The sequence below is a fragment of the Cottoperca gobio genome, chromosome 12 (assembly GCF_900634415.1).
Source record: "Cottoperca gobio chromosome 12, fCotGob3.1, whole genome shotgun sequence".
NCBI classification, from domain to species: Eukaryota; Metazoa; Chordata; class Actinopteri; order Perciformes; family Bovichtidae; genus Cottoperca; species Cottoperca gobio.
Window position 1 is genome coordinate 2,551,170 of NC_041366.1, and position 23,070 is coordinate 2,574,239.

The 23,070-nt window shown below is 42.3% G+C and overlaps 1 protein-coding gene across 1 annotated transcript in view; it reads left to right on the top strand.

Moving 5' to 3' along the window:
• The window catches only part of megf10 (multiple EGF-like-domains 10), a 53,534-nt gene that overhangs the window by 26,197 nt on the left and 4,267 nt on the right, over positions 1-23,070 (top strand). Inside the window, exons 6-24 of the mRNA XM_029444275.1 lie at positions 6,254-6,500; positions 7,647-7,767; positions 8,350-8,486; positions 10,914-11,126; positions 12,701-12,875; positions 14,045-14,165; positions 14,768-14,931; positions 15,411-15,513; positions 16,164-16,310; positions 17,427-17,561; positions 18,001-18,129; positions 18,811-18,939; positions 19,167-19,295; positions 19,616-19,744; positions 19,979-20,203; positions 20,840-20,955; positions 21,076-21,199; positions 21,823-21,867; positions 21,951-22,157. Coding sequence (XP_029300135.1) covers positions 6,254-6,500; positions 7,647-7,767; positions 8,350-8,486; positions 10,914-11,126; positions 12,701-12,875; positions 14,045-14,165; positions 14,768-14,931; positions 15,411-15,513; positions 16,164-16,310; positions 17,427-17,561; positions 18,001-18,129; positions 18,811-18,939; positions 19,167-19,295; positions 19,616-19,744; positions 19,979-20,203; positions 20,840-20,955; positions 21,076-21,199; positions 21,823-21,867; positions 21,951-22,157 — 2,796 coding nt within the window. The remainder of the gene's footprint in view (positions 1-6,253; positions 6,501-7,646; positions 7,768-8,349; positions 8,487-10,913; positions 11,127-12,700; positions 12,876-14,044; positions 14,166-14,767; positions 14,932-15,410; positions 15,514-16,163; positions 16,311-17,426; positions 17,562-18,000; positions 18,130-18,810; positions 18,940-19,166; positions 19,296-19,615; positions 19,745-19,978; positions 20,204-20,839; positions 20,956-21,075; positions 21,200-21,822; positions 21,868-21,950; positions 22,158-23,070) is intronic.

Below are 23,070 nucleotides of genomic sequence, written 5' to 3' on the forward strand. Positions count from 1 at the left end.
AAACAATGTCCAAAACATATTTATTTTGTGATTATATTATAATATATAATAGATACATTCACCTTATACATGCTCATTTCATTTTAAACTTGTAACTAGTTGCAATGCCCACTTCAAGGGTGAATTGATTAGGATTTAGTGGACAAAGGACAAAGGTCATGGTCACTTTGACTTCATAAAACACATTTCTGACCATAGCTCAAGAATTTATGCGCTTATTATGACATTCACACAAATGTGTCATAGGACTGAAGTGATGACATTTTGGACAGACATGAATGTAAACTGACACTTAATTCTAGTGTCTTAATTAGGTAATTCTAGTTTAATCGAACGTCTACATAAATAAGATGATATCAATTTGAGAAAGGAGAGTGAAAAGGTCATAATTATTTATTAGTTTACATTTTTTTTATCATGACTGAGTGATTTAATTGTTAATTGTTATACAATTATATAATAGCTATACAACAAAACAAGCCATCAAATCTGAGGTAACAATGACTTCACTATGACATCATCAGGGTTATTTTCAGATTCAACAAAACTCCCCCAGAGCCACAGGCTGAGTAGTAAACTGAACTTGATGTGTAAAACTGGTGGAGCTAAACTTATTCATTTTGCTTGTGACACCAATAAAGACATCGTGTCAGTCTGTGAGTGCAGGGGAACTATAACACAATCAGGGAGTGCAGCTTCTTTGTTTCACACATTTAAAAGCCTGGTATCCTCGTGTAAAGACACTGCTTAACGGTGAGATAGTTTTATTGTATAATGACAATAACACTCTGGAGGAGGACACACATTCCCTCTCAGCATGGAGAACTGGGGGAATGCTACAGATGTTTGTTCTCACTGGGAATCATCCGTATCAGTGTGAAAGGCATTCTCTGTTCCCATGAGTGCATCATGCCTGCTAGACTGGGTAATCACTAAATAGATGGAAAAACATCCCGGTCCCAATCCCAGTCAGAGCTGAGCCAACTCTCAACAACTGGCAGCTCGAGTTACTGGCTCAAGGCTCTTTCTCTACTTGACTGACTCTTTCCCCTCAAATCTCCCTTGATGTGAAGCTTTCTTTTTTACATTTGTATATATAAAAATGAATGTACATGTATGCAGTACAGTACTGTCTGGTTTTGTTCCCTCAGTACAGTAGTTAATGACTCATGGATTCTGGAGAACATTATGAGGTCTTACAGACAGTGTTGTGATCAAACCCTGGCACAGTGCAGTCTTTTCTGTTCACTGCCATCTTGAATAGGCCGATGAAAGAGAACGGTCTGTTCTGCAGCAAGCAGACGAGGAGCCCCGAGCTCCTGGAGTTTGGCCTTTCTTCAATCTAGGTCAGGTTTCACAAAGGTACCAGGATGGCAGATTTGAATTCAGGAGGGTTTTACATGTGCATCTTATTATCTCTAATCTCCTCCTCCTCTTTGTCCCCCATCCCTCCGCCCCTCGGTCCTCGCCACTGTTTGTCACACAGGGCCAGACTGCCTGAGGAAAAGGGAAGTACCATATGCACTTTTTATTGGGTCAGAGTGAAGCAGGCTAATGCCAGAGGAATAAAAGGAGCCTGTTAATCACTTGAACAACTTCAGAATTGTGGAATGGATGGAGATAGTTGTGTGACTCTGCATGCTGGGCACAAACAACCAGGCTGTGTGTGCAGTAGAGGAGAGGACCCTGAGCTCACAAGGAAGTCATTGTTATTTCAACAAAAATGTCATCTTTATGGCCCTGTTTGTATTACAATTGAGGCCTACTACAACAATGTAAGTGACCAAAGGCTAAATTTAAGAAATAAAGTTTGACAAAATCCACTTACTAGCTTTTTCTGGATCTTTTACCTCATTTTGTTGACATCACATATCAGATATCACCCAAAAACCAGGAAAAGGTTCCCCCTCTAATAAAATGAGCATTAACAGTGAGACAAAACTTTTTTTATGATTATTTTATAATATTGCTAATATTCAGCTTTTAAAGCCAGCAAACTAGTTTGCTCTCACAGCGCTCTCACAGCTCTCACAATGCTCTCACAGCTCTCACAGCTCTCACAGCCTCTCACAGCTCTCACAGCCTCTCACAGCTCTCACAACTCTCACAGCCTCTCACAGCCTCTCACAGCCTCTCACAGCCTCTCACAGCTCTCACAGCCTCTCACAGCTCTCACAACGCTCTCACAGCCTCTCACAGCTCTCACAGCTCTCACAGCCTCTCACAGCCTCTCACAGCTCTCACAGCTCTCACAACGCTCTCACAGCGCTCTCACAGCGCTCACAACGCTCTCACAGCGCTCTCACAGCTCTCACAACGCTCTCACAGCCTCTCACAGCTCTCACAGCGCTCACAACGCTCTCACAGCGCTCTCACAGCTCTCACAACGCTCTCACAGCCTCTCACAGCTCTCACAGCTCTCACAGCTCTCACAACGCTCTCACAGCGCTCTCATAGCGCTCTCACAGCGCTCACAACGCTCTCACAGCCTCTCACAGCTCTCACAGCTCTCACAACGCTCTCACAGCGCTCTCACAACGCTCTCACAGCGCTCTCACAGCGCTCTCACAGCGCTCACAGTGCTCTCACAGCTTCTCACAGCTCCCACATGCTCTCACAGCTCTCACAGCTCTCACAACGCTCTCACAACGCTCTCACAGCGCTCTCACAGCGCTCTCACAGCTCTCACAGTGCTCTCACAGCTTCTCACAGCTCCCACAACGCTCTCACAGCTCTCACAGCTCTCACAGCGCTCACAACGCTCTCACAGCTCTCACAGTGCTCTCACAGCTTCTCACAGCTCCCACAACGCTCTCACAGCGCTCACAGTGCTCTCACAGCTTCTCACAGCTCTCACAACGCTCTCACAGCGCTCACAGCGCTCACAGCGCTCACAGCGCTCTCACAGCTCTCACAGCCTCTCACAGCTCACACAGCCTCGCACAGCGCTCGCACAGCGCTCTCACAGCTCTCACAGCGCTCTCACAGCGCTCTCACAGCTCTCACAGCGCTCTCACAGCGCTCTCACAACGCTCTCACAACGCTCTCACAGCCTCTCACAGCTCTCACAGCTCTCACATCTCTCACAACGCTCTCACAGCGCTCTCACAACGCTCTCACAGCGCTCTCACAGCGCTCACAGCGCTCTCACAGCGCTCTCACAGCGCTCTCACAGCTCTCACAGCCTCTCACAGCTCTCACAGCTCTCACAGCGCTCTCACAGCTCTCACAGCTCTCACAGCCCCTCACAGCGCTCTCACAGCGCTCTCACAACGCTCTCACAGCCTCTCACAGCTCTCACAGCTCTCACAGCTCTCACAGCTCTCACAACGCTCTCACAGCGCTCTCACAACGCTCTCACAGCGCTCTCACAGCGCTCACAGCGCTCTCACAGCTCTCACAGCGCTCTCACAGCTCTCACAGCCTCTCACAGCTCTCACAGCTCTCACAGCGCTCTCACAGCTCTCACAGCTCTCACAGCCCCTCACAGCTCTCACAGCCTCTCACAGCGCTCTCACAGCTCCCAGAGCCTCTCACAGCTCTCACAGCGCTCTCACAGCGCTCTTATTACACAATACAGTTTTTGAATTTATGTACATGAAGGGTCCACAGCTAATTTTTGCCCCAGGGCCCCCTTGTAGGTAAATCCAGATGTTGTGATCTTCCTTTAAGAACATATATCACTGAACTTAAGGAAATAGCGTTAAAGGACATTCACTGAGGATAATCCCCCTTCAATCATCACTTTCTTCTGATTTTAGTTGCACTCTTATGTGTGTCTTTAATTTTAGTATAGTCTAACATTTGGTTCAAAGACATGATTTTTTTATTTCACTAACTACACTTTATTTTGTATTTTCTACCTTGAGTGCCTCTCTGCTGCTGTTGCTCATAAAGTGCATGTGCTCTCTGCTCTACACCTTTAACACATGCAGAAAGAAAGTCACATCTGTCCATAAACCACAAGGACACCGTCACTGCAGTCACTTAGTTTCACTGCAGCTGCCATGTGTATATTGCAGTCAGAGCAGTGCAACCACTATCAGCTGCAGAGGTCAGCCCTGCAGGATCCCACAGAACAGATGGGAAAGTGTTTATTATTAAGCAGACACATTGTAGCATCAGGATCAGAGATGAAGCTCTGTAAACGCCAGCTGATGATTGTGGGTTGTGATGAAGTTCAAGTTAAAAACGATTTTGGGTGTGTATATATATACATATATATATGTATATATATATATATATATATATATATATATATATATATATATATATATATATGTATATATATATATATATATATATATATATATATATATATATATATATATATATATATATATATATACACATATATATATATATATATATATATATATATATATATATATATATATATATATGTATGTGTATATATATATATATATATATATATATACACATATATATATATATATATATATATATATATATGTATGTGTATATATATATATATATGTATATATATACACACCCAAAATCGTGGGGTTGTTCTTATTTTTCTTCTATTAAGGAAGAGTAATAAGCTGCTCTGGCATTACGGAGAGCCTTCTTATACCTTTTAAGATGATCTAACTAGACTAAACGAGATTCTTCCAATTTAGTGGAACGCCATTTACTTTCAAGATTTCTCGACTTTTGTTTTAGTTTGCGGATTTGTAAATTAAGCCAGCTATACTATTGCTGTCTGGATTTTTATTTGTATTTTTTCTAGTGGATTTTTTCGCGTGTGTTTATGAATTACCTCGAGGGCCGGATGAAATGATCTCGCGGGCCTTATACGGCCCGGAGGCCGGAGGTTCCCCATCCCTGATTTAATGACTAATGACCTGCTAAAGCATTAGCTACATCGCTACCATAATAAACACAGTGTAAATTATACATTCCTTATCTAAACCTTCAATTTCTGTCATTTTTCCTTGTAAGAAATCTCACTTTGCCCTGAACTTAATATAGACTTGCATGACGCAGAGTCCCATAATGAAAGGTCTGGCAGTCACCGTAAAACTTTCTGACTCCAGGCCCTGAGTGGGCAGTGGCAAGATGTGACGTGACAAGATGAAAGACATCTAAAACTAAACATGTGGTCCAACACATTCTCAGGTTTACCAGTTTACTGTGGCTACACATGGTGAAGCTTCCATTGCAAGTGGTGATGGGAAGGCCAGACACATGGCAGAGCCTGCTCATGTATTTAAGGTGGGGTCTGATTAAGGCTGAAATCCAACAGCATAAGGTTAATGAGGTGGCTTCAGGTCGTAGACCGCCAGACCACACTATAAGTGGGAGTGAAGGAGTCTCTGGATGCTTGTAGAATCAGATGGTTTTCATGTCAGTGATGAGGACTCAGCTTGGCTTTCCTGATTGATGATGTGTCAAATCTCCACTTTGGTTCAGACTCATAGTGGATTAACATGTAAACATTGTAACTTGGAGTTTGCCCATGTGAAAAGCAGAATAAATCTCAGAATAAAATCACTTTGATTGATTTTATCCAGAAAATGGCAACTGTGCTATCCAGCTCTTATCATAAATACAAGTCTGGAGAATGACTACATTAGCATGTCCACATGGTTTAAGGGAAACATATTTCTATCTTTTTTATTAGACAGACAGGGTAGGGAAGTATGAAGGTTTTAAAGGAGATGTACGAACAAAATGTTTGTTTTGGCCTTTTCATGGGTTTGGTTATCAATAGAAAATATAGCATGTATAACACCAGCATCATCCTGCAAGCAGAATTCCCATTTCTGATGGAAGCAGATCCAACACAGTGTTAAAGGCTGTCCTCTGTCCTGGTTACAGTTTGAGATCAGGGTTGCACTTGCATCAATGGCCACTTGGTGAAAAAGAATGAAGACCAGTAAACTGGATAATAACAGAACAGACAACCATGTGACTCATCAATCCCGGCATCTTATGACGTTATCAGTGTGCGTGTCATCAGATTTAGTGTAAAGGATCCCAGATTGCAGGCTGAACATGGGATCCTAGTTGCTAAAAGGCTGAAATGAGAAGATGTTTATGTTTTGTGTTCTTCGTCTGGTGGTGGTGGTAGATCCACACAATCCAAGATGAGAATAGCAGGCTCTTAGAACAGAGCCTATTATGTAAAACAACTCTTGAAGCTTGGCAACAATCACAAATGATAACCTGATAGCCTACATGGGAAAGCAGATAAACTAAGTCTTGATTCTTGTCTCTCTCTCTTCAGCTTGCGACAGTAACCACTGGGGTCCCCACTGCACTAACAGATGTCAGTGCCAGAACGGCGCACTGTGCAACCCCATCACTGGAGCCTGTATCTGCATTCCTGGATACAGAGGGTGGCGCTGTGAGGCCCAGTGTGAAGTGGGCACATATGGAAACGGATGCCAACAGAAATGCCAATGCCAGAATGGAGCCGCCTGTCAACATGTTACCGGAGAATGCAAGTGCTCACCAGGATACACTGGAGCTTTGTAAGTCGGAGGAGAGGCTGTGTGAGAATCCGTTTCCCGTTTCTGATCCCAACAGAACTGCTTGGGCAGCAGTCCGTTTTGTATTCTATGGTGCTGGGTATGTTGAAATGCATGAAAACTGTCTTTCCAGAGCCAACTTCTCTACTGCCTTTGCTTTGGGTCAGAGTATGAGCTCATCTTCTTCTCTGGGTCCACTCATGTTATCATATAAACCAGGTCAGACTGGAGGGAGGCGCAGTGACTCGTGTCATCAGGTTGTGTTCTGTTGGACCTGAATGGATATCTGCTGTTTCACTGCGTGTAAAGCATTCTCAGTCAGTAATTCATACTGGTCCTTTGCTAGTCCAGGTCACTATAAGATATGCCTCATAGAAGACACCTGCATAGAACGCAATCTTTTATTTTATTACTTGTGTTTTTGTGCTAGAATAAATGTTGTGGAGTTGATGACGTCTTTTGTCACCACACAGAGGAGAAATAGATTCAGTCCAAAAGTTCCAGGTAAAATAACAGAACAGTCCCGCTATGTGATTATTGTGAAGTGAAACAAAACATTTAGGAGCGACCTAAAAAAACTCAAAATAACTTCTATACAGTCACAAGTGTTAAGCCCTGACAGTATGAGGATGCACGACAAACTGGTACCTGTAACTTTGCTTTTCCTCTCCCCTTTACATATAGAATTGTGGGGATGGGTTTGAGGTGGACAGAGTCTTTCGATGTGTAATCTTTTTGTGGAAGGTTAAAGAATAAATTCAGTAATGTTTATCACAGCATTTTAATACCTTATCACACAGAGCACTGAAAGTTGTATAAAGTAAGATGATAAATGACATTTTATTCACTGGTATCATCTGATAGATGTTTATGTAAGACTCTCGAACACACTGGATGATGTCACCTTAACATTGTATACATGCAATGATAATCAGTTAATTGAGAATATAATCTACAAATGAATTGATAATGAAAATAACGGTTAATTGCAGCTCTTATTATCATGTCATTTGAACTGAAAATAAAAGAGACATGATACTCGCTGTTACTCGAGCAAGGTTTACGGTTGTTGTATAAACACAACTTGTATATGTGACCTTTAAACGTGACAAATGAACCGGGCGGCTGCTGTTTTCTTTTTCTTCCTAGCTGTGAAGACCTGTGTCCTCCAGGCAAACATGGGCAGCAGTGTGAGGAGAGATGTCCGTGTCAGAATGGAGGAGTGTGTCACCATGTGACTGGAGAGTGCTCCTGTCCTGCAGGATGGATGGTACACACCCACAACTCTTTGTTTGAACTCCCTTATTGTCATTCATGCTCCCAATGATCATTATAATACATCATACATCACATGAGTAGAATCAACATTGTTGTTGAGCCTAACATTATGTAGCAGCAGACTGGGCATGAAATACGCATAAGTAAGATGGTGTACAAGACCTGGGGAATCCTCCAACATGCTACCCTCTGATAACATGTCAGTGTGAGCTGAACCAGAGGAGAGACATGATGGGAGTCAAGCAATGAGCAGCTCCTTTGATAAAGTTAAAAGGCTCACAGAGATTAAACAGCGCTCTCAGAAAGGCAGCAGACATGCACATCAAAGTCTCCAAAAATCACTAACTTGAGGTTATAATGTGAAAGGAGCTCTGAATTCTTGTCAAGAAGAGTTTGGCTTTGAAGTTATAGACTATGATACAGAACAGGGGAGCTGTATCCCTGTTCAGGAACATGAGTTCATCTTTTTTCTTGCCAATCACACACATCAGCAGTAGAAAACATAAAGGCATGTATAGAAAGATTTGAAGTTTACATACTGTGTGTATGTTCCTGCGGTCGTTGCTGTGTGCAGGGTACAGTGTGTGGTCAGCCATGTCCAGAGGGGAGATTTGGACAGAACTGTTCCCAGGAGTGTCAGTGTCACAACAACGGCTTCTGTGTGTTGTCCACTGGACAGTGTCTCTGCAGCGCTGGGTACACAGGAGAACGGTAAGAGCAATGTACAATGTATCGTACAGTAAACAACACTTTGTAGGGATTATGCTTGCTTTCAATGCACTGAATACATGCCAGTATTTTACACATATATTTCATAAATGCTTTTGAAAAGCTTTCTGTGCATAAAAATGTCTAAACATATTTTTTCCATTCATTCATAGACTGTTAAATGTGTGCGCATTGATTGGCTGTGGAATGTGTAACATTTGTGTGAAGAGTTTTGAGAGTCTCTGAGCCACAAACGCATGTCGCGTAGAAATGCTTTTCAGCGCAGAATAAATATCTCTTCACCTTTTGATTTGATGCTTTGATACTGTACTGCCTTCATCAGGTCAAGTGTAAGGTCAAGCATGTATTTATTTATGAAATGATTTTACATTTGTTTTTAAGTGTAGTTCATAAAACACAAATGTGTCACCAATATTGAGACTAATTTCTGTCCATACACTTGATTATGACCGTGACCTCATTATGACATACTGAAGAGCAAAAAACAATCGAAATCCAAATGAAATCATCTGTGTCTGCTTAAGTCTTCCACATCCTCCAGAGGGGAGAGGGAAAACAAAATCAGGAAGCCCAGGCAGTGTTTTCACAGACAAATGTAGAGCGCCACGCAGGGCTTTAGGCCCATATAATTAGCAATATCAGAGAGCACGCACCATATACTTAAGCAGACCAGTGACGAGACAGGAATAGTCCGTCAAGTTCCCTCTCATGAGTAAATAAGGGTTTAAGGGGAGCCAAACGTCACAGTACAGCACTGCTACTGCTTAGAACTGGGCTGGCCATGCCACGCCCGAACCCACTGAAACGGGGGGGGGGGGTCTGTCCCTCGGAAGAAGGAACACCACTTTATGAGAATGTGGATGTTATAATATCAGTAAAAACAACATTAACTGTCAAGTGAGGGTTCTGTATAATCTTTTCGGTACTAAAAGACACAATTAAGTCCATATTTGCCCTCTTCCTTCGTCTTCTTCATGCAGCTCTAAATGATGGATTAACAGCAGGGCATTTCATTTTCAAACCCACCTTGATTTGGGGGTTGGACTGATATATGTATGTACGTACTGTAACCATGGAAGACATAATAAGAACCCACTGCATTCCTTTTCAAACTGCTTGTTTACAAGTGGTTTGCTTTGCTTAGCTGCAGTCACATTAGCTGAAGCTCTGAGTTCCAGCAATGACTGTGATTCAGCTGTGGAACCACCGCAGAACCTTCTCCTGCAGTCAGCAGTTTGCAAACAGCTCAAAGCTATAACACTTCTGCAACACTCACCGCTGGTTAGTCTGTACGCCCAACACTGTTCTAGAGCTAGATATCTCAGCTTTGTCATGAGTTGACTGTGGAGGCTGTAGGCTATATATACTGTATATACTGTTTTCTTTGTATTGCTGACTTGTAAAAGAGGCATCAGTACTCACAGAGTTTCTTACAATTAGTCAAAAATAATTTCTCAATTGTGACTTTCTTAAACTCTTATAGCACAACTGAAGTCCTTGTGGACTAAACTGTGGTTCAATTTTGTATAGCTTTGAAACTAAATAATCACATCTTTAAAAATGGCATTTCATGAACTGTTCTCTGACTGGATTGTAACCTCAACTCTTGCAAAATTAGAATTAGCATTTAAATTTCAGCATTTCTGAGACATATGATGATGCAAGGTGGCACAATCCATGCAATGAAGAGGTGCATAAATACATTACATACATAAATACAAAAAGACAGAAGCCATGCATGTTGTAATGTTTCCTGTTTTTACAGGTTGTTGTGTACTGAGTGACAGGTTGTTGGGAGGCACATGTTGTGCGAGAGTTGATCTGAGATGTGTATCAAGTGTTTTAGTTGCATCAGTGCTTCACAGGTGTGAGATTAACTGCTGTGCTGAGCCGCATGTCGGTAAAGAGAACTGTCTGATCAGCTTTGAAAAAGGTTTAGTGTGAGCTTGTGTGTGTGTGAAGTGGTTGCAGATATGTCTGCATTACAAAAGAGACAAATATAGAGACATTAAAGAGGGACTGTGCATAGGCTAACATGCTGTGACTCAATTGTTTTCAGTCTATTAATAACTACAGCATATGAGATATTTACTAAGTGATTAGTCTGCATTTCCATTTAGCTGGTATGCCTTTTATATACTGCATTACATTGCTTAGACTAACATAACTTATTATTATTGGCAATAAACCTTATATGACTGTTTGTCATCAAGATGATATAAAACTACATCCAGGTGCCAATACCCCAAAAGCACATGTGTTCCGTTTGAACATAGTATGTTCCATAACATGATTACCGTAAAGAGAAACCATTGCAATAACAGTAACAACATAGAATGGAACTGCTATGGATCACCATCACCTTCTCAGATCATTGACTGTGGGTATACTGTGTCTCTTACTGTGCAGGTGCCAGGAAGAGTGTCCGGTCGGTACTTACGGTGCTGGCTGTGCAAAGACGTGTCGCTGTAAGAACAACAGCAAGTGCTACCACACCAACGGGATGTGTCTGTGTGAGCCAGGATACACAGGGGAGACATGTGACGTCCGACTGTGTGCTGAAGGACACTATGGCCTCCGCTGTGATAGGAAGTGTCCGTGTTACGCCTACAACACACGCAGGTACGCAGCGAATACTGTTCAAACCTCACCCTGCATTTAGTAGATGGGGTCAATTTAATGTTCCCAACTTGAAAAACAGATTTACATTCAGTCAGTCAGTTGTTTCAAATATTCAGAAAATATTACTTGTCGTGTTTAAATCTGTATCTTTCAAATCGAAGTGTTACCAGATGTCCGGGAGAATGTGTTGTCTGTAGATGTGTGTCACTGTGCTTGCTGGCCTGTAGACAGCTGACTGTAGTCAGTGATCAGTTGGGCTGCACAGCTGGCGGCCATGTGTCTGCAGAGGACAGCTGTTCTGTTGCTCCTCAATGGGAGTGCTGTGTCAGGTGGGCCAGCTGTCAGTCAAACACAGCCAGGGTCCACCTGTGTCACTGCAGATAATCCCACCCTGCTGGGAAACATCATGGAGACGTTCAGTCCTTCAGTATCAGTCGGCTAAAGCTTTGAGCTGTTTCTCTCTGAATGTCCCAATTGTCTTCTTTCATGTTAATTATCAATTAGATAGACAACATCGAGCAAATGTGTCTCATTAGTCTGGCTAGTAATGGATGAACTAGAGCAAACATATAACTTTGGGTCTCAAATGTGGCAGTACCAGCCAGGTTCAATAGGGTCCTAGAGATGTGGGCACGTGCTGGTTTATGGTCTCAACTTTAGGCCCTTGCAGAACTCTTGTCTCTCCACCTCAAAGTGTTTGTTTTATGCTCTGAATCTAAGACAGAAGATCAGACACTATTCATTATGTTCCACACCACGTTATCACATTTGCCCCAATAGTGACGAGGCCTAAAGGACTGAAAAGCCCAAACCATCTTCAAGTCTTTGTTGCCACATCTTACATATGAAGATGTTTTTTTAAATGTAAAGAAGGACCTTCTGGTATCTCTCTCTCTCTCTTCTGGGGTTACTGAGTTAAACACATTTCACAAAAAAATGTCAAAGTAATAACACTCATTACACACAGTGATTAAAGTCTGTCTTGGGGTCCCCTGACCCTCCGGGCTCCTGGCTGCTTCGGTAATCCATCCACGGTAATGACACTCAGCTGGTGTGTCCGCCACAGTTCAGACGTTGAATCTCTCCTCAGCTGATTATCAGGTGGTAGTGTGATTGCAAAGATAATACAGTCCTGTTTTAATCAACTTTAGCCGTTACAAGTGGTTGGAAATATATTTATATTAGTCTGCGTGGTTTACAATGCTGCTGGAATACGTGATTTGTTTAAAAAATCATTTTAAATGTGTTTACTTGCTGCAGAGAGCCGTCGATTCAATTGACAAGTATGGAGTGGAAACTATGCCAAACTGGTACCATGGTCAGGTTTTCGAGTGCACCCAGTCAGAACAGGGAGAATCTATTTGACTTTAGAAATGTTTGGATGACATGTCGTGCTAACACATTTGCTTCAAGCATAACAAGTGACTTAGGCCCTGCCGGCAGGCCGATAAAGATTCAGTGACTGAAAGTTAAGAATCCTAAATCTGAGAAGCAAGAATAGACCTACAGAAGAAAAAACTAAACAAGCATTAAGTACAACATGTAACTATGGCATGGTCCTGTCTTGTCACCAGCTGCCACCCAATGTCAGGGGAGTGTACATGTCAGCCTGGCTGGTCCGGCCTCTACTGCAATGAGACATGCACCCCAGGATTTTACGGCGAGTTGTGCCAGCAGGTGTGCCAGTGCCAGAACGGAGCTGACTGCCACAGTGTGAGCGGAGAGTGTATCTGTGCGCCAGGCTTCACGGTAAACACACTTCTATCATGTCAGAATGTCAATGAATGCTTAGGTCATAGGTCTTCAACAGGGTGTCCGCGGAGGTACTGCAGGGGGGTCGCAAAATTGATTGTAAATAAAGCAATTTGTGAACTAAAAGCACTCCCCGTCGCACGGACCTCTTCAAGCCTCTTGTGTACAATATATACAATAGGGGGTCCCTGCTACACACTACACCAGTTTGGGGGTCCTTGGCCTGAAAAATATTGAAGACCCCTGCTTTAAGTCATGTCATGTTCATTCATGAGACTTGTACAGTACAATACGTGTCACACAGTATATTGGCTCTTCACCTGGATCATCTTGTAGAAAAGTTGTGATTTGTGATATCCGGCTATATAAGACAAATTGACTTGACTTTCCTGAATCCCAGCCAGCAAACCCAGGCCAGACACAAATACAACCTTCACAATGAAACTACTAAACATGGCAGTTGTGCAGTGCATGGCTCCATGCGCTCAGTCAGTGCACCTTAAATGTGCTGTCAGTGAGAAAATGGCTCTTTAATAGCATCTAGTGGCAGCAGTTAGAAGTGTGCCGAGTCCAGATGGGCTTACCAGACACTACCTACATCACATACATGCCATAGCCATTCCCCCCTGCTTCCAGTCTTTATGCTAAGCTAAGCTAACCACATTCACACTTCAGCTCTGTATACGGAAATAAAGCAAATAAGCCTATTTTCCAAAATGTTGAACTATTGCTCGACTGCGTTCACTTCATAGAAGAAGGTTCTTCTGCTAACATGAGGTCAGACAGACTCTGTTTCATGGAACACACTCAGGTTCTAGATATTCACGCCAGTTACTTCTGTACACACCACACACAAGCACAATCGATTCCGAGTATGATGTTGTAAACTCAGGCCCAGGACACAAGTCCTCCTTGTTCTCATTGTATCTGCTCAAAGTACTTGTATGGCCCTCTCAGTGTTTGTCATAGAAACATCAGTACATGGGGAAACAAGCATATTTCTCAAAGAAGAAGCCTTAAACATTGATTGTCACAAACAACAGATTTCTCATTCTGGCTGCTTGATACATGCTCTGGATACAGCTTCGAATTTCTATCAACAGAATGAGCTTTAACAGATACTGCGATGTGTGTCTAACTGTTTATCTACATATTGACCTTCTCAGGGTCCCAAATGTTCAGTGCCCTGCCCAGCAGGAACACATGGAGTGGACTGCTCCTCCACCTGCAACTGTAAAAACAGAGCTCAGTGTTCACCTGTGGACGGATCCTGCTCCTGTAAACCAGGTGAGCTGGGGAGGAGGGAGGGAGGAGAGGGGAGTAAAGGGAGGGAGAGGGAGAAATGCATGAGGAGAGGGAGGAGGAGAAACACAGGAGGAGAGGGAGAGTTGAGGACAGGAGGAGAAATACAGGAGGAGAGGGAGGAGGGGGGGTCGAGGGGGAGAGAGGGAGAAATGCAGGAGGAGAGGGGAGAGGAGAAATACACGTGGAGAGGGAGGAGGAGAAATGGGTGAGAAGAGGGAGTAGAGGGATGAGGAGACATGATAACGCTGGTCTGAAAGTGTCTCTGGGTCATTTCCAGCAGACCTAAAGAAGTCAAATGTGAATATCTTACTTCTGAATCACTAACGACTGAAGACATACAAACATATTCTAGTCTATAAAATGTGCTCTCTGTGTTCCTGGATGAGCCTCTCATAGTATGACTTCATGATTAAACACAATCATTCTTTTTGGGCTAACCAACTTTTTTAGCAATCTACACTTTTCATCATAACTTCTGTCCTGATGTCTTTTACTGTCAGCATTATTTCAGGTGACTGTTTATGATGCTAGCTACTGTTAATCAAAAACTGTTAATGTGTGTTTGAATCTTATTGTTTAATCAGGGTGGCATGGAGTGGACTGCTCCATCAACTGCCCCAGTGGTACCTGGGGTCTGGGCTGTAACCTCACCTGCATGTGTGGGAACGGAGGAGCGTGTAACGCCCTGGATGGTCACTGTACCTGTGCTGCAGGCTGGAGAGGAGAGAGGTGTGAGCTCCACTGCCAGGTGAGACAGATCTTTACATGGAAACAACACAAATACATTTTTCCTTGCTTTTCTTTTGTTGGGTTTTACATAGCATATGTTCTTTTTGTGAGGGAATCACAGCTCTAGTCGACCGTAATCCACTTATTCTTTATGGGTTTCCTTAAAAAACACCAGTTGAGTTTTTTAAGGAAATCCTTAGAAGCTCCTCAGGATTTTGGTGGACTAGTCCTGTGATTTCCTCACTGACACAAATTTGATTCTAAGGATTTCCTTAAAAAACCCTAGAGTTTTTTAACTACAAATCAAAAATGACTTTGTGGCTACAGATATAGGCTAGAGGTATTTGATCTTATACTGTACACTATTATAAAGTGCATGGTTATGAAGCTGTGGAAGGTACGTCAGATTTAAAAGCATGACACATTTCTCTATGAAGACGTAATGACTGCTGCATGTTAATGCTAAAGGGCTTCTGTGTTATTGTTGCTCGTCCTCAGGATGGCACCTATGGTCTGGACTGTAAGGAGCGCTGTGACTGCAGTCATGCTGATGGGTGTCACCACTCTACTGGTCACTGCCGCTGTCTGGCTGGATGGACAGGTAACACCTAATAATAATAACAATGTTCTCATGGCTGATTGTTTATGCATAGCCTGAATCTGAACATTGAATCAACACTGAATCAAAAATATCACAGTTTCCATGACTTCCTGCGGTCTATGGTTCATAATGTGGGATGCCAAATGTCCCCTGTGGCAGATATGTTAAGAGGAAAACACGCTAAGAAACGGCTAAAGACTCACACAAACATGACAAGGGGCCCCAGTTAAACCTGTCTTTTTGTAAGAGTCACAAGTCTAAAGCCAATCTAGTGTATTTTAAATGCTCATTGTGTGTTTTTGATGTAGAATCTTAACTGTTAACTAACTGCTGATTATATATGTTAACTGAATGAAGTGCAGTCTAAAGTTCAACATTTCCCTCTGAATTGCAGTGAAGTTGAAGTAGAAAGTATCCTGGATATGAATCCATATGGAAATGTGAATACTTAAGTAAAGTACAAGTACCTAAAAGATGTACTTGAGTAAATGTACTTAGTTACTTTTTACCACAAATAATACAATGTAAAAGGTAATAATATTCAACAGCAATATATAGCTGGACGGAAGAATATTTTCTGCATTGGTCACAAATGTTTACACTTTTGCATGCATTCTGTACAAAATACACTAAAAGGTGTGTGTGTGTAGGTATCCACTGTGACAGTGTGTGTGCCGAGGGACGCTGGGGCCCAAACTGCTCCCTCCCCTGTAACTGTAAGAACGGAGCGTCCTGCTCTCCAGATGAAGGGACCTGTGAGTGTGCTCCAGGATACAGAGGCACCACCTGCCAGAGGAGTAAGTCCTCCCACATGCACTGCACCATCATCTCACAGCTGACACCTGAGTTTATTTCAAATAATTTCTTATTTTCATATTGTGCATCATTCCTCGCACGCATCTGTGGGAAACTGATTATGTAATAAACCTGTATTCTACAGAAATATGTCATATTAGTAAATAACAATCACATCTTAGAAAGAAAAAAAAGAGCAGTAACCAATAACTAAAAAAAGGTAAGAAGGTTCTAGGTTTGAACCTGGGGCCTTTCTGTTCTGAGTGGGTTTCCTCCCAAAGTCCTCTCGCCAAATGTCAGCTGGGATCGGCTCCAGCCCTGTGACCCTCTAAGGATAAGCGGGTATAGCTAATGGATGGATGGATATAACATTTTCTTGTACAACCTACAATTGACCTTGTAATTTCATGTATGTATAAATCAGGTACCAATAAAATAGCAACTGGGTTCCAACTGGAACTTAAATGTAGGTAGAGGAAAGTACTGTGTCTCTACAGGGTACAGTACCCTGTAGAGACACAGTACTTAGTGTCAACAACACTAATATTCTGCAAAACCTATAAAGTCATTATGGTATAACATATTTTAAAGTTTATGACGAGCTTAAACTGCGGGGGTTCGGTAAGGAAATAAAACTTACTTCAAGTATAATTTATTTCACCTTTCCTTATAAATGCCCAGTTGTTACTCCTTTGTTCCCCGCTGTACCTGCATACAGTATCAGGTACTATCAGGGAACCAGTAGGAACTGGTTCATAGGAACCTGGTTTATACTAAGAGCTGACATTATCAACCTGTATTGTATACAAGCGGTACACAGGGGCCACCATGTACACTGTGACATTTATTGACTCTATTTCTTGCTCCATTCTACCTGCTCTGTCTGACACCCTGAGACTGAGTGTATATATATATATATATATATATATATATATGTGTGTGCACAGGGTTATCACTTAATGACTTAATCTGTAGTCTGATTTTAAACCCCAATTAAATGATTATGAAATGATATTATATGTCTCCTAAAAGACAATCCCAATTGCTGATTGCACGATTAGCTGTTGACTTATAACATTAGGTTTAAATGACATGCAAATAAAATGTGTTTCCTGCAGTCTGCTCTCCAGGTTACTTTGGTCATCGCTGCAGTCAGACGTGTCCACAGTGTGTGCACAGTAACGGGCCGTGTCACCACATCACAGGCCAGTGTGACTGTCTGCCAGGCTTCAGGGGGGCGCTGTGCAACGAGGGTGAGTTACCCTGCAGCAATAAAACAACCAATGTGGATTTGAAGGCTGATAATGGAGCAGTTTCCCGTTGGGATTAGTCCCACAAGTGCTTTTCTGAGAAACGGGTTACGGATTAAAGATATTCAACAAGCATCTAAACAAAAAGAGAGCTTCTCGCATGAATAACCCTTTTGATGAGACACACACGCGCCTTTGTCATCATGACGCATACACTGATTATATATCGCTGCAGGGTATTACACACTGTCAGTGTTTGAACCAATCAGGACATCTGATACACTGAAACACACTACTCCACACTACTTAACACCAATATTGAACATCTTTTTGTTTCATGTTTCTTGATTTTTGCCAGACTTGCTGTTATGTTCCTTGTAAACTACCCGGCAATAATCCAAAATCGGATTCTGATTAACACACACACATGTCTCGGTTGCAGTGTGTCCCAGTGGTCGCTTTGGGAAGAACTGTGCCTGGCGCTGCAGCTGCACCAACAACGGCACCTGCAACCCCATCGATGGCTCGTGTCAGTGTTATCCAGGATGGATCGGCAGCGACTGCTCCCAGCGTGAGTTCACTCTATCGAAAGATAAATAAGATACATGAGATGTTATATTGTGACTATCATGTAAAATACTAATTTCTTCATGAAATCCTATATTCTGACTTGGCTGAAGTTGGCTGTACAGAAAACACTTTTAGCTATGAAGTGGAATAATCAAATCAAATCAAATCAAATTTATTTGTATAGCCCAATATCACAAATTATACATTTGTCTCAGTGTGCTTTACAGACTGTACAGGTTACAACATCCTCTGTCCTTAGACCCTCGCATCGCACAAGGAAAAACTTCCTAAAAGAAACCCCAAAATTAAAGGGGGGAAATGGAAGAAACCTCAGGGAGAGCAACTGAGGAGGGATCCCTCTCCCAGGACGGACAGACGTGCAATAGATGTCGTGTGTACAGGATAAACAACATAGTACAAATACAACATTTGACAGAAATTATGTTGTGTTGGAAAAAAAAAGAGAAAGTATGGATGAATCCAGGAAAATGTCAATAAGGCTTCCCGGTGTCCAGCAGGACCAGGTCAGCAGGCGCTGTCACGATTCATGATCCTGACGTAAACTTTATCAGTGGCAACCTGCCACATGAGAGACAGACACTCCGGGGATGATACCCCGGATGGTGAGTTAATAACATAACTAAAGATTATAAGCACTTATGTTGTTGTCACTGTGTTGCAGCGTGTCCGCCTAGTCAGTGGGGACCCAACTGCATCCACACATGTAACTGTCACAACGGAGCCTACTGCAGTGCTTATGATGGAGAATGCAAGTGCACCCCAGGATGGACCGGCCTGTACTGCACACAACGTCAGTAACACACACACACACACACACACACACACACACACACACACACGCACGCACGCACACACATACAGTTTACTCTTGTGATAGTAGACTTCTTCTATATGATCAAACTTTGAGGTGTTATTGCTTAAAAACGTCCCTTTTTAGACATGCATGTCACACAGCCTTTGTTTTTTATTTGAGAAATAGATGATTTTGAACGTATATCATGTGATGTGTGATTACAGGCTGTCCATTAGGCTTCTATGGGAAGGACTGTTCTCAGACCTGCCCGTGTAGGAATGGAGCTGACTGTGATCACATCTCTGGACAGTGCACCTGTCGCACCGGCTTCATGGGACGCCACTGTGAACAAAGTATGTTTACTGTCTTACATCCTGTCTGCTTCTTTCTCTCTTTCTTTGTCTCTACCTCCCTTCCTGTTTAGACGAGCATTGCTTCACCAATGCACACTCTTACAATCTTATTTGCTTACTTTTTTACATTTTATGTGCCTACACCTCAACTGACACGTCAGCTCGTGTAAATTTAGAATACATTTAGAATAATTAAAAAGTCCAAGCTTGCTTTGGTGATGCAAACATATAGTTAAACGTTCTTATTGTTTCCATCAGAATGCTGTGGTTTTGTCATTAGGGTTTGAGAATTAAATTGTGATTTATGTTCTTATTTGCAGAGTGTCCTCCCGGTACATATGGTTATGGCTGCCGTCAGGTCTGTGACTGTCTAAATAACTCCACGTGTGATCACATGACCGGAACATGTTACTGCAGCCCAGGCTGGAAGGGAGCTCGCTGTGACCAAGGTCAGGACACAACTCAATAAAAATGGAATTAGTCGATGTTGGATCGTGTTAATGAAGAAAACATTTCACAATGCCTGTCCTTACTCAGTTCTTGTAATCAGATTACACCCCGCTGCACCTCATTGACAGTCATCTTCTTTTGATCGAAGAACTACTTTGTCAAGTTTCATTTTTTAACGCGACTAATGTTCACTTAGACCAAACAGACTAAGACCTCTAACCTCCTGTCTGCAGCTGGTGTAGTGGTGGGCAGCCTCAACAGTCTGACCAGTGCAGCCATGCAGGTGGACGCCTACCAGATCGGAGTCATCGCAGGAATCATCGTCCTGGTGCTGCTGGTGCTCTTCCTCCTCCTCCTTTTCATCATCTACAGAAAGAAGCAAAAGGGCAAAGAGCCCACCATGACGGCTGTAACCTACACTCCTGCTATGAGGGTCGCTGCTGATTACACCATTGCAGGTACATCACAGGTAGACCTGCATCAACTGTCCCAGGCATGAGGTCTCATGTCACTTGTTTCTTGAAAAAATTGTTTTTTTGCTTCCAAACTGTTGATGCACGATCTAAACGGATGTCAGAGGATTTGAAATGCTCACTTGTTGTTCATACTTAATAGAGGCCATGGTCCCGTTTACCAATTACTAACAGTTAAACATAGTTATGCTGTATATATGGACGTGTAAAACCAATAGGTGGTCCTTCTCACCTAGTATCACAAAGTAAAGAAAAGACTGTTGTTGCTGTGGGGAATATTAAAATCCAGTGCTGAACTATAAATGCTGTAAGTATCTATGTTGTTAACCCATGGTGTCTAGCTGCATTTTACATAATACACAATGTTGGTGAAAGTAAATATAAGGAAGTAAATCTAGTGCATTTGAGCACACACACAAGGTTGCACAGGCAACGTCATACACATTCCTAATGATGGGGATGTCACACTATTCCACCGACTGACAAAGAATGTAGTAATATGCCAACAGAGGCAGGGATGGACAGGACTGCTACTAAGCAAAACAAATACAAACTTGATTCTTGAAATGTGTTTAATGTTGCGTCTCATGCTCTGAGTTCTGCCACCTTGTCATGTTTCAGATGCTCACCCACCAGCATGCGAGACCCACCCCAGCAACTACTTCTCCAACCCCAGCTACCATACTCTGACGCAGTGCATCAGCCCCCCACATGCTAACAACGCTCCATATGGACAGGTAGGGAATTGACTATATCGAGGGGCCAAGAGATGGTAAAGTAAGAATTCTGTAATGAATGTGTCTATTCATTCATTTAGATTCTAACTGATGTGTGTCTCGTTGACTTTAACTTTTCAGGCCAAGAGCAACCAGCTGTTTGTGAACTTGAAGAATGTCGAGCAGAGAAAAAGGGCTCCTCTAGCTGGACACAGTGGCACACTGCCTGCAGACTTTAAACAACAAGACTGCTTCAATGAACTGGGTGAGACATGGAATACATTACACTCATAGATATCATTAACATTAAGGCTGTGAATTGGTATCTTTGTGTATTGTTGCCATTAAATGATAGTGAGCCTCTACCCTCCTGGAGATCATCACTGTAAAGTTCACTGGATTCCAATAATTATTATTTCTGTATCAACTTGTTCTATGTAAAGCAACACTGTTCAGTTCCATACTGTCAAAGTGTATGTCCTCTTATATTCAAGAGTTCTTATTTCTTTCTGTCTTATTGTACAGTATTTTCTGAGTAAATATTTTTTTTTTCTTAATTTCTTAATTCTTAACGCTGTCATTTTTATCAAGTTTACAAAAACAAATTTTTTATCCGAGGAACATTACCAAAGTTATAGCATTTCTAACTCAGAATGACACTGAAATGCTGATACATGCCTTAATCACACATCACTTAGATTATTGCAATATTCTCTCTCTTGGATTGCCTAAAAAAATAAAATATGGAAAGAAACATGCAATCACAATAAACAACATCAGTTAATCAGTTTTTAATTCATGGTGATATGAAGAATACTTTTTTTTAAATGTCTCTCACATCATCTTTTCTTCCACCATTCACTGACCTTCCGTTTCTCTTCATACCAGGAGCCTACGGAGTTGACAGGAGATATATGGGGAAATCTTTACGAGGTAGGTCCTGCGGTTACACAAATACATCCTCAGTTTAATGCTGGAGTTCCCCTCTCACTGGCTCCTCTGCCCATGTCATCTAGATCTGAAGGGCACACTCTATCACGCCAGCTCCTGCTCCCTCAACAGTTCGGAAAACCCATATGCCACGATAAAGGACCCTCCCCTACTGGCAGCCAAAAACACAGAGTGTGGCTACGTGGAAATGAAGTCTCCCGCCAGGCGGGATTCACCGTACGCTGAGATCAGCAACAACAGTCCGACCCCAAACCGGAATGTCTATGAAGTTGGTGAGGAGCTTAAGGTTACATTTGTTTGTTGCCATTGTGAGCACTTTATAGAGGAGTATGCTTCATTTGCATTGACTACATAGTTGTTTACAAGTCAACTTTTTTTTATAGCCCTTTATCAAAAATCACAAGTTTGCCTCAAGGGGCTTTATAAACTGTACAGCACTTTGTCCTTAGACCCTCCATTCAGATAAGGAAACACTCCCTCAAAAAACCCTCTTAACAGGGAAAAAAGGAAGAAACTTTGGACAAACAGGAAGTAGATGTTGTGTACAGAATAGACCAATATAGTGATATTATAGAATTGGCAATCAGGGTCACAACATTCTGAATAGATTGTAAACATATATGAAGCATATAATGATCTGATGATGGCGATGCTAATCTAACGTTGTGGGTAGAGTCCCCTATTAACAGTGTCTTGAACAGGGATTAAAAACTCCATAGCATCTGCCGACTAAGCTATGCTAAGGTACTAAATCTTGCAAAATGTTAGCGTATTCCAGAGGTGGGGAACCTTTTTCCTATCAAGGGCCATTTCAATTTTTACAACATCCTTCGAGGACCATACTAATTATTGAACTCATAACCTCTACGAAACATTTTAAAGACACAGCCCATTCATTTCACCTTTCTTTTATGCTGTGCAAAACTTTTTTATCCATGTTACGCTCTGCAGAAAGCTGCTTGTTGGGCCAAACTCTGCCGAAGAGCGTTAACTTTATCCAAACGCACTCGTCCTTTCAGCTCGTGCAATTCGGCATGTCTCGTGCTGTAATGACGCTCGAGATTATTTTTCATCACCGCAAGTACGTCCGCACAAACTAGACACACTGGCCACAAAGAAATAATCATTCGTCCATTTCTCCTGGAAAGTGCGACATTCTGCATCCACCTTTCTCTGTTTTACACT